This window comes from Drosophila tropicalis, unplaced genomic scaffold (assembly GCF_018151085.1).
Source record: "Drosophila tropicalis isolate 14030-0801.00 unplaced genomic scaffold, ASM1815108v1 contig_593, whole genome shotgun sequence".
NCBI lineage: Eukaryota > Metazoa > Arthropoda > Insecta > Diptera > Drosophilidae > Drosophila > Drosophila tropicalis.
Genome location: NW_027173070.1, coordinates 5,946,436 through 5,958,722, shown reverse-complemented (window position 1 = coordinate 5,958,722; position 12,287 = coordinate 5,946,436). Strand labels below are relative to the sequence as shown.

The following is a 12,287-nucleotide window of genomic DNA, read 5'->3' as shown; positions in this document are numbered from 1 at the left end:
TCCAAGAGAATGTCCCACTAAGCAGAATGTTTGAACCACTGCCCCACCCACAGTACGAAAGCGAATGAAAAGTGCATTTTCCGAGTTTGTTTATTTCGGTTTCATTTAGAGCAATTTCGGTTATGCTGTGGGCGTCACGTAGCAGCAAAGCACGAAGGCGGAGGAGGAGGCAAGGCCTCCTTATCTTATCAGAGCCAAAAAAAAAATATATATAACCGAAAACGAAATCAAAACACAAAACATATGTTGCCCCTCCACATACATATAGGCGAGAATCGAATGAGCTGCACAAAGTAAAGACTGAAAATGAATGTATAATAATATGGTTACTTAAGCGCAAGAGTTTCAGTTTGGTTTGTGGTGTCCAAGCAGCAACAAGTGCTTCCTCCGCCTCCATAGTCGTTACCATCATCTAGATCTCAGCCACCTTCCACCTCCTCCTACTCCGCAACTCGAGTTCCAGCTGAGCTGAAGCGCAACAAGTGCCCCTCTCAGAAAAAGGCCTTCAAGTAACCGCCGCCCCATCATTCAATTCAATTAGTTGGTTTTAAACATATACAAATTGAAATTAAAAGTGCAATTTCATTAGTAGTCTCCCTTGCGACAACGACGAATATAAATTCATTAAAAACCCAACAAAAAAAGCCAACAACCAAAAGACGAGAAGAAAATTTGCCAAGTGCGCCACGACGAAAAGTGAAAAAGTGAAGCGTCAGCAGAGCCAAAGGCAGAGAAATACGAACCAGAATGATGCTCAAAGGTGTTCAGCTGCTGCGATGCGGGTGAGTTGTGGTCTGACATTGTTTGGCCGAGTTCATTTACAAGTGGTTTTTTCTTTAGAAATACCCTAACTAAAAGTGGCTAGATAAAAGTAGTTTCAACCATAGATAGAAGTTATTTTCAAAGGATTATTTTTCAAGTAGTCACAAAGTTATAAGAAATTTAAAAACTAACTTCATATTTGTATGTTTATATTCCCAGTAACTTTTGTATATTTTTCTCCTTGGGGAGATTTTTTAACATTGAGATTTCGTTTATATTTCATCCTTTCTAATTAATGTTTGATTGTCTTGTACGTTTTCCTAATGAATTATATAGATATATATTGTATTAGATTAAACATGGACAGATATGAAAGATATTTTTGGCAGCAGCCGGATTCAAAAATCCAGTTTTTCGGCTTTAGAAACTAAGTTATTCCGGCTTATTGTAGGTAAAATCTTTCCAAGATACGATATCGATATCGAATGTAATATATAGAATATATCATTTTTCATCACTTACTCTCTAAAAAACGTCTGTAGAATTACCTACTCTTCTTTTTATTACTTCTTCTTTCTAAAATATTCTCTATTAAATAGAATTTAATGGGGGTATATCGCAAATAAGCTCCAGTTTGTACTGGAAAGGTCTGACTATCAAAGAGATATCGACAACGAGCTGTCAAAGCTGATAAAGACTATGTATATAATAAAACATACGGTTGTATGTATATACATACGATTAAACGTTTTTAACATTGCAAATAGATTTGCTATTAGAAATTTTGTTTTTATTTACAAGGGTATCTCATTCAAGGCATAGTCGTGGCTGAACCTCTTTAGTTTGTAATAGAACCTACCTCAAAGTAGGAAAAACTACAAAGAGAAGTGTTTGGGGGTGGGTCTCTTTCAGTAAAACTCTCAAGTGGCGAGGAAATTTCCATGCTTTTTGGATTTTTATTATCAGCATCTTCAAGGCGAAGCAAGAGTCAAGCAATGTTAATGTCATTTTACTTGCCGCTAAGATCAATGTACTCACTGCAACAGAATGAGAGAATGGGACTCTTCCACGTTTACTTTTTCTCTCTCTCTCTCTCTCTCGCACAGTAGTTTGTTTATAAACAATTTACTTGATTCGCACTCAGCCATTGCCGCCACCACTTCTCAGTGGCTGCCCTTTGTCCAGTGTTTGTTTTTATCAATGAAACCCATCATCAACGTCATCAACAACATCATCATCATCGTTAGCATTGTTCTTAAAGCTCTTTCAAGTTTTCTATAGCCTACTTTTGGGGGCACACTTGACAACATTTTTGCCCTTGCTAAGTATGCTAGAAGTTTTTCATTTAACAAATTATTTCTAAAAAGCTTCTTTGTTTGCCTTTTTTATCAGCAACTGGCCTGCTCCTCTTCCATGTGGTCTCTCGGCCCCCTTTTACCCACAGTTTGTTATTATTTTTGTAGTTTTGTTTTGACTCGTTTTTCTTCGATCGTTTGGACACTTGTTCGACTGGCTTGCTCTGTCTGTGTGTGTGGGTGTATCTGAGTCTGTGAGGTAAGCATTGCCTTTTGTTTTTGTTTTCATTTTGAGGCCGCTTAGCAACAGCAGCGACATTTTGGAAGAAATCTTTTTGTATCTGATTTACTTGTTTGGTTTCTGTTTTGATATTCTCTCTCTCTCTCTCTCTCCATCCATCTGATGGTGGCGTGTTTTTTGGCCAAAATACAAACCGGCAAAGTAAATTTCAAAATAGTCAACACAATGCACACGCACAGAGAAAGAGAGGCGAGGCAGGCGAATGAACTGACGTATCCGTGAGATACTTTTGTTTATTTGCAACGCCTGACATGGTCATTGATAATTCCCATTGATAACCTTTCGACAGGTCTATTAATAATAACAATATTGTTATTCTCACTGTCTGTGAGAAGAGTTCGCGACAAGTTGCCGAGCCCCTCCAAGTGGCAAAATAACAAAAAACACAAAGCTGAAATTCACAATAATAAATAAATTTACTATATTTATTCAGAATAACAATAACAATAATCATCACCATCATCATCATTGACATGCCAATGACATTGTTCACAGGCCACGCGCCTCTTTTTCTTCTCTACCTTCTTTCTAATGACTTTTTAAGCGCAAATCAATCAGAACAGATATATAATATATATTTCATTTTTAAGTTCTTCTGTTCACTCTAATGATCCACAATGTTTTGGAGCTTATCAGTTAATTGTTTGTTTACCAGACAATTCCTAGAAAATTTTTGGACTAGATAAGATATTTAGTTTTTCCCCCCCTGAATCATTCTCTCTTTCTCTGTCTTTTAATGACGTTTACTTTATGTGTAAAAAAGAAAAAATAAGAAAATAAATTTATTTATATGAACATCTGATTCAATATTTATTTGCTGAAGCAACAAATTGTCCATTACCTTATACACATAACGGTACTATTGTTATCTCTCTGTCCGACTAAAAACACAACAAAAAGTGTGGCATTTGCTTATCAATTGGCAAACATATAAGTATATTAGGTGTTAGGTTGGTTCAGTTGGTTTTTTTTTTCCAGTCATGGACTTTGATATGCGGTAGCGGCACTCTTAATTGCATTATGAAAACCATTTAGCCAGCCAGACATATTATAACTAATAAATTCTAGTTTCAACTAGGTGCAAGGGTGTAGTGGGAGGGGGCTGCCTGTACTTACTGTTTCTGCGCAGTTTGATAGACAAAGATTATGCCTAGGACAAGGAAACTTCTCGGTAGAAATCATGAACAAAGATCAAAAGATCAAAGACAAATATTATTAAAACAATATTGAGACAAAAAGAAAGAAAATCCCTGAAAGAAAAAGGAAACAGATCGGTTCGGTAGAGTTATATCAATATGACAGAACTTCTGTTCTCTATATATAGATACTGAATTCCTTTATCTCACTCTTCAATTCGGTATCAGTTTACGTATAGGCCATTCAATTGTCATTAAGATTGCTTTCTATAGCAAATGTATGCCCAAATATACCCTTTAATTTATATTTAAAAACACTAAAAGTAAAGGGAATATAGGCCTACCCAAAGTGTTACCTAATCCCACATCTTACTTAAGCAAGTTAAAGGTTCTTTAAAAAGGGTTAAAATACTTCTCTATAATTATCTGAAAATAATAAATGTTTAATTTTAGTTTTAAATGATTTTAAAATTAAGAGATCTTAATAAGATCATGTACTAATATACTCTATAGTATATTCCATACATGTCTATACTTTACAAATAGATTCCAAATCATTAAAGTTCTTGGCTAGTTTTTAGTATAGGGTAAGAAACTGAAATGTATTAATATTTTAATAGTAATAAACAAATTTAAAGCATTTCCGAATTTTGCCAAATTGACTTCCCTGTTTTCAGTTTAATTTGAATCGAAATTTGTTGTTTTTTTTTTTCAAAAGAATTGTTGACGCATTTCTGTACGTCATAAAAACTAAAATATTAGGCATAAAAGACTTGTGCTAATGAATTGAATTGAAAATAAGTAGCTCAAGATATTACAATGAAAACAATGTAAATTAGATCGTATTTAAATATATTCTAAAATACACGTAGCTTGTTTACTTGAAGTCTCCTGATCTGTAGATTAAACTTTAGTCGTAGGGTAATAGAAATTTCCATCAGTTCACTTAAGTGGCGCATGCAAGTGGCTAGTCCCGAGTTCTCTGGGCTGATTTCTCGCTGTCCCGAGTTGAATGACTAACAGAAAATTGAGGAGAGACAACGGCAAATCCCCGGCAATCAAGACGTCATCGCCAACGTCGTACAAAACTGACTGTAAACAGAAACTAAAATAAATAATGCACAATAATAAAAATAATAACAAACGAAACGAAGAAACTGGAGCTGATGGAGTGAAGTGTTTTTTTTTTTTTTTTTTTTTTGCCAGATTTTAGGTCTTGTTGGGCCACGCGCTAGTAATAAAGAAATCAACATGAAAAGTAGTTAACTGGTTAAAACCGATTCAAATTCGTATTCGCTTTCCATTGAGTTGCGAGTGTTTCAGTTTTTGTTTTGATGGCCAGCTGATAAGAAGGCAACCACAAAATGAGCAAACAACGGGGGATAGACAGACGCAGACGACGATTCCGGGGGGAGACCTAAAGATTATGTCTGCCCTTAGCCTTTATTTGAGTGTTCTTTGTTGTCGTCTTTTCCCTCAAATTATTTCATTGGGTTTGGGTTTGTAGGGCCAAGGCTAATGAACTTTTTAAGGGAACCAGTTTCACTTAAGAAACTTAGGAAAAGTACAGCGACTCGTTAAGAGATTTGCAAATACTCTCATCATTTTGCATCATCCTTAAAAATCCACCAATTATGGTTGCCATGTGGCAGTTCCCCTCTCTTTGGGGGGGATTGGAAAAAAACATAAATATAAAACAGATATGTATGAATGTAGCTATAGGTACATATGTATATATAGTACGTCGAGTCATAAATTTTCCATATAGTAAAGAAAAAAACACGCGCTCGCTAAAATTCTGCGTATTCTCTCTACGCTATTTTTGCAAACGCATGAAAATTCTTAGTTTCGTTTTTGTTTGTTTTTATGAGAAATAAAAATAAATACAAGACACAACCAAAATAAAATACAGAGAGTGAATAAAGGCAAGAGAGCCACCCATCAAAGGTAAAGGCGGTCAATATTCTTGTCGTCATGCTTACTATAAAACAGGACAGGGAAAAAACGTCAATTTTCATTGTTTTTCTTTGGAATTTACAATGAATAAATGGGCTATATTTGATAAGTGTGTTTATATAGTATGCATAAAATATTAACCATAACTTTTGTAGTCAAAATTATTGTGGTTTTTCTTTACCATTTTGTCACCTGTCGTCGGTGATGGGAAGCTTCTCTTAACATAGCTTTCTGCTAGCCATCTTAATGATCCTCTGAGTAAACCTCTTAAATTTTATGATATTCTGAAGGCAACTTTTCAGCATTTTAGCTGTCTTCGCTTCTCTTTGGCCAAACATCATAGTAAATTAGCAGAATATAAGAGATTTGCATTTACTTCCTGAAAAATCGATCAAATTTCATTAAAAACTAATACCATAAAAATTTACTTGTAAAAATTAAACAAATAATTGTTTAAAAGTTGCTTTTCCATCAACTAATTTGCTCGTTAGCTGCGCCTTCCACTTTTACCTTCATTTAGTTATAATTCGCAACTAGTTTTAACATCAGAATTCTAAAAATTCTTTAGACTTCCACGATTTGTAACAAATCTTGTTTGTTTTGGAAGTTATCCATCAAATTTTAAGGCCACACATTCTTTATAAGAAATATCAAAACAATATTATTTAATTTCTGATTAAGTAATAGGATCATTCTGAGAGTAATAGGATCTCCCTTATGTAATACCTATTCTTATTCTCATGAATGTGAAACCTGTAAGCAAAGCATTTTGAGTATTACACAATCAACCAGTTTCACGTGAAGTGCTTTGGTTGAATACGTGAATAAGCTATCATTAAAAAATCACAATGAAAAACATTCAATCAGCACTTATAATGGGTATTTCCTTTGTTTAAATGAATTTCGCAATATTTTTTGTTTACCATTGTCAAACGTTTTAAATAATACTCAAATTTGGATCATTTTTACTGGGTATATTTGTGGTTGATCTCATCTCTGTGAAAGTGTAAGAGTTTTGTTAAAGGAAATGCAGTTTGCCATTTCGAAAGAGGGCCAATTCATTACGAATGACAACAAATTGGTATTTCCCTGCCAGAGGCAAATCGATTCCCCGAATGTATATATACTGCTCTTACTCTTTCCTTCTCTGTCTTAATTTTATTTTCTTTTCTTTTCCAAAAGTTCGTTATCACCCAAAATAGACATGGGGCTGGGCGAATCTGCGCAGCATTTCACTAGTAGTTCCTCTCAACAGAGGCGCGTGGCAGTAATCAAATGCATACGTCTATATATATGTATATATATACATAAGTATTTGTATTAGGTACACTTGGTATAATTAGCCATTGAAACACCACATAATACAGAGATAATCAAACCGAATCTGACTGGCTAATATTTAAATAAAAATAGTTGTTCATAGTCCTAGTTGAAGCTTATCGCTTTTGGGTCAATAAATGTTGGTAGTATAAACAAGGCTATTCAAAAAGAACTCATAAACTAAATTAAAAGGCCGACAAAAATTCACAGACGATAAAGTCCAGACAAAACTTTGGGGACGACTTCGGTTTTGTGTTCACCACATAGCAGAGAAAGCAAGTTAAATGCAAAGATTAAAAGTTCATTTTTTTCTAATTAGCAAGTTAGCAAGCCAAAGCCGAGGACAAATTATCGAAAAATTGGACAGATGATACAGTCGAACTTCTTTATAAAGAATTTTTATGAAATAATGGCCTTAAATATATTAAGGACTCAAGTAAAGGACCAGCAAATGAGAAAATCCACATGCAACATATTTGTCTTAATGTTCAAGGAATAACATTTTATAGTCCTTTAATGATTTGCAGATCTTCGTGTGGGTAAAGAAGAACATCCTAGTCGAATCCAGGTTAACTAAGAATCTTAAAATTTCCATATGTAGTTCGTATATCTGTTGCTGTCTGGCTTCATCATAGAGTGGGTTGACTTTTTTATGAGTCGGATCACACGCTAGACTCATGCAGACAGACAGATACATAGACCAAAGCGATTCGTTTATGCTAATATGAACCAGGGCAGTTCCAACTACGCAGTAGACACAACATTTGCTGCTGAGTATTAGTGACGTCACAATATTTTGACTGGCTGGGGCACCCCCAACATTAGCCCTGCCAGCAACAGAGATAGAGAGAGAGAATGGAAGCGTCTAAATTGATGGTTTTTTGGACTTTGACCTGACACATTGAAACGATGGAGAGCAGTTTGTTATAAGTAGATAAGAGTTTGTTTTTGGGCAAACGGAAATGATGTTTACATTGAGAGTAAATAATTTGATTGTTTTATTTTTGTATCTGTCTACCACGAAGCGACACGACCCACACCAAAACAGAGAAATAGAGATACTATGTATCGCTCTCGCGAGGCAGAGCAAGCAAACGATCTTGCCGATGGCTGATGAAACATTGCATCATTCAGAGAGTAAAAGAGACACCAACACAGAGCATTTACCATGGCCTGGAACCACTTCTAATGAAAGTGACGCGTCTGCGTCTCACAATTGAAGGTCTGCCCCCCTTCTCGCGGTATCCCCAACTCAACTCTGTTTGGAATCCCCTCTCCAAAAAAAAAAAAAAAAAAAACGCGAATTTCATGTCGTTGCTGGCGCTGTAAATCAAGTTTCTTAAACAAATACAGAACAGCATAAAAACCTGCACAACCAGACGTCGACGACGACGGCGGACGTTGGCGATCAGCAAACAGCTGATTAGCCAGTTTTTTTTCTTTTTGTCTTACAGCAGCTGTGCGTATAGCTGTGCATACTCTTAGAATGTCAAATTGTAGGTACAGTTGTGTTTGACACATTTAGTTTTGGTTTTCATACAAAAATGAGTATATTTTTGGGTTTTGGGTTTTCAAATTTTAAGATTTTTAGGACTCTCTATGGCAGGTAGTTAGCGGATGGTAGGCTAGGTAGTAGACTCTCTCTCTTGCGATCATTCAAAAGTAATTAAAAAATCCAAACCTTTTTCTTGGTCTTCTTCTTTTAGCCTGGCTGGCGGTGTAACTGTACAGAATTTCCGATTGATTTGCCGTCGCTCACTTTCTGTGCAGTATGGCAATGTAAAGGCTCTGACTCCGGCTGTCCGGGAATATGTGGAAAAGTGCGTCAATCTATGTCAACCAGAGCGTATACATATCTGTGATGGTTCCCAGGAGGAGAGTAAACTGCTCCAAGCCCTAATGCTGAAACAGGGAACAATTCTTCCACTGCCAAAGTATGATAATTGTTGGCTGGCACGCACCAATCCCGCCGATGTGGCTCGCGTCGAGTCAAAGACGTTCATTTGCACGGATCGTAAGGAGGAAACGGTGCCAGTTACCCCAAAGGCTACTCCGGGCACACTTGGTAACTGGATTTCCGAGGCTGATATGCAGGCGGCCATCGGGGAGAGGTTTCCTGGCAGCATGAATGGACGCACCATGTATGTCATTCCATTCAGCATGGGTCCAGTGGGTTCCCCACTCTCCAAAATTGGCATAGAGATCACTGATTCGGCTTATGTGGTGGAGTCTATGAAGATTATGACACGTGCTGGAGTTCCTGTCGTCGATGAACTTCAGAAGGGCGATGGCAAATTCGTCAAGTGTTTGCATTCAGTGGGCACTCCCAAATCTGGTGTCCAGGCACATCCCTCTTGGCCCTGTGATCCTGAGAGGACGATTATTTTGCACAAGCCCGCAGAGAATGAGATCGTCTCCTACGGCTCGGGCTATGGTGGCAATTCACTGCTGGGCAAGAAGTGCTTTGCTCTTAGAATTGGTAGCACCATTGCCAAGCGGGAGGGTTGGTTGGCCGAGCATATGCTCATCATGGGAATAACAAATCCACAGGGCAAAAAAATCTATGTGGCTGCTGCCTTCCCCTCGGCATGCGGCAAGACCAATTTGGCCATGATGACCCCAACTCTGCCCGGCTATAAGGTGGAGTGTGTCGGCGATGACATTGCCTGGATGAAGTTCGATTCGAAGGGTGTTCTGCGTGCCATTAATCCAGAGAATGGCTTCTTTGGTGTTGCCCCAGGCACGTCAAGGGCAACGAATCCCATAGCCATGGATATGGTCTTCAAGAATACAGTCTTTACGAATGTGGCCACCACCTCAGATGGTGGAGTCTACTGGGAGGGCATGGAGGATTCTCACCTATCGAATGTCACGGTAACCGATTGGCTAGGCAAACTCTGGTCCAAGGAGTCCGGTAAACCAGCTGCCCATCCCAATTCCCGCTTTTGTACTCCCGCCTCACAGTGTCCAATTATTGATGATGCCTGGGAGGATAGTGCGGGAGTTCCGATCTCAGCCATCCTCTTTGGTGGTCGTCGTCCTACCGGTGTTCCCCTGGTCTACGAGGCAAGAAACTGGAGCCACGGCGTCTTTATGGGCGCTGCCATGAGAAGCGAAGCCACAGCAGCGGCCGAACACAAGGCCAAGACCATTATGCATGATCCCTTCGCTATGCGTCCCTTCTTTGGCTACAATTTCGGCGATTATCTATCCCATTGGCTGTCCATGGAGCAAGAGGGACGAAAGCTTCCCAAAATCTTTCATGTCAACTGGTTCCGCAAGGGCAGCGATGGTAAATTCCTTTGGCCCGGTTTCGGTGACAATTCCCGTGTCCTCGATTGGGTCTTTCGGCGTGTTCATGATGAGAAGTGCTTCGAGGACTCGCCAATTGGTCACCTGCCCAGCAAAGACGCTTTAAATATCTCTGGCCTAAAAACTCCCGTAGATCTCAAAGAACTTTTCGATTTACCCAAAGAATTCTGGCAACAGGAGGCCTCTGAGATTGAGAAGTATTTCAGCGAACAGGTTGGCCAACATTTGCCTGAACAGGTGACCCAACAACTTGGCGAACTCAAGGCGCGTGTTGCCAAAATGTGATGAAGTGTGTGAGCGTTCCATAGGTTATATTTTCTAATCATAGATTTAATTGCATAAAATAAAAAAGAAAAAAAGAGAAAACAATTGAACAACAAAGTATTCTGATTTCTTGCGTGTGAGGGGCGGGACCAGCGATCATAGAATGCCTTATCTGAACTGGGTTGTACATACCATGGGATTGGGACCCGGTGGAAGGAAGGCCTGTCGCCTTCGTAAACAAGTGTATAAATCCGCCAATTATCAGCCACACACAAAAAACAAGCAAATAAAATTCTAAAAACAAAACGGGCAAGGTTCTGCAAAGCAGATCGCTATGTGAGGTGAAGTCAGCCGAGCCTCTTTTAGTTGCCAGGGACTGATAGAAGGGGAGCCAAAAAAAGAATGCGTGGCATGATTCGCAGTTCGATGGACAGTAAGAAAATAGAAAATGTACCTAGTTTCTAGGCTGGGACTTTAAGACTATTAAAAGATGAAACGCCCTTCCCCTTCAAGGGACAGTTACAAATAAAGAATTCAGTTCATGACCCTAACTTAGTTCCGCTTCTATATTTAGAAGACCCTTACATCGAATAGGGTCAGCTCAGAGGCTTGTCGAAGATGATAACCTGGTAAATCTTAATATTGATTCCAATTTGATTATGTTTTCTCAGCTGTACAGTTGTCGTTGCCATCTATTGACGTCAGATTGACTTGAGTAAAACTCAACTCATCAAAACGCGCGAATTTTTCTGTCGATGCTGTGCTAATTAGATTGCCAGGGGTGTATGAATATATAGGGAACGGGGAGGAGAAACGAACCCAGGAGCTACTCTCAGTTCGTTTGTGTCTGAGCAATTAACAACGATGATGAAGATTATCAGGCTCAACTAGAAAAACAAGTCCATAGTTTATAAATAAACATATTCGCATATACCAAAAAGGCAACAACAAACACAAACGAAAACCAAAACCAAGATCAATACACGAGGCAGACTCAATTAAATGCTGGAATTGGGTATGGGGGTAGATCCAGTCCAGTCAAGTGTCCAGTCCAGTCCTTCAAGGCTGCCCGGTGACAATCCCTTTTTTAGGTCTGGGTCAAGTGAATGGTAACGGCCAAAAGATTTTACAGTGAGTCGGTCAGTTAGTCAGACGATCAGTCAGTTAGAGAAACCTTCATTTCTCCTTCTAAAACAAAACACATGATAAACATTTGGATACTATTCTTGGATGTGGTCCAATGTACACAACAAAACACCGGCAAATGTCACATGAATGGCGGCAACTGACCATGGCCTCCATCATCTGGCTGGGTGATCATCAGAGAAATTATACTATATATAAATATATACATATCTTTAACCGTCACAAGTTTCTGTTTTTGGCATCGTTTCATATTTAATCCCCCCTCCCTCTCTGAGAAATATTCCTCATGTGCTGAGGTGTAGGTGTAGGCGCGTGTGGAGGCTCTCAATAAGACACACGCAGCTAACAAAATATGTATAAGCGACTAGGAGGTACCCTCCATCGAGAGAAGGTACCCTTTATCAAAGAAAGATTTCCTAGAGCAAGAAGAGTTACTCTCTAAGAAGAGAGGTTTCATCTATCAAAGAAAGGTGCCTTTACGAGAAGGAGGTGCCCTCTACCAAGAATTGCTCTTGTCATTAAGTAGACTACAAGTAGTACCCATTAGTATTTATGTTTATTAAGTTTTTAGACCTATAAAATTACTTGTGTATATATTGAGCTACTTCCTTAATCAAAATGTATCTAAGTCAAGTTAATTTCTTTGATTTTACATTGCTTAAACCATTGACTAGTCTCTCTTCAATCTTCAAACTGAATAAACTTATCTTTGCCTATACAAAAACTCTTCTTTCTATATGCACAGCTGTTGGTTAACCGCACCCAAAACAAAACCAAACTGGTTTCTCCCACTAT

The 12,287-nt window shown here is 38.4% G+C and overlaps 1 protein-coding gene across 2 annotated transcripts; it reads left to right on the top strand.

The window, feature by feature from the left end:
- The first annotated feature begins 307 nt into the window (after positions 1-307).
- Pepck2 (Phosphoenolpyruvate carboxykinase 2) lies at positions 308-10,435 on the top strand. 2 transcript variants are annotated; one of them, XM_068290095.1, is made up of 2 exons: positions 308-782; positions 8,477-10,435. In XM_068290095.1, exons 1-2 carry the CDS (start codon positions 748-750, stop codon positions 10,365-10,367), a joined length of 1,926 nt encoding a protein of 641 aa, XP_068146196.1. In that variant the 5' UTR covers positions 308-747; the 3' UTR covers positions 10,368-10,435. The 2 variants fall into 2 exon arrangements, with proteins under 2 accessions (XP_068146196.1, XP_068146197.1); XM_068290096.1 differs by lacking the exon at positions 308-782 and adding an exon at positions 8,290-8,390.
- Positions 10,436-12,287: the final 1,852 nt, after the last annotated feature.

Bases quoted from the DNA above. Each gene is read 5' to 3' on its own strand.
- Pepck2 (XM_068290095.1), top strand. From the start codon at position 748: ATGATGCTCAAAGGTGTTCAGCTGCTGCGATGCGG. The intron at 783-8,476 runs GTGAGTTGTGGT...TTCTTCTTTTAG, and splicing joins GTTCAGCTGCTGCGATGCGG to CCTGGCTGGCGGTGTAACTG.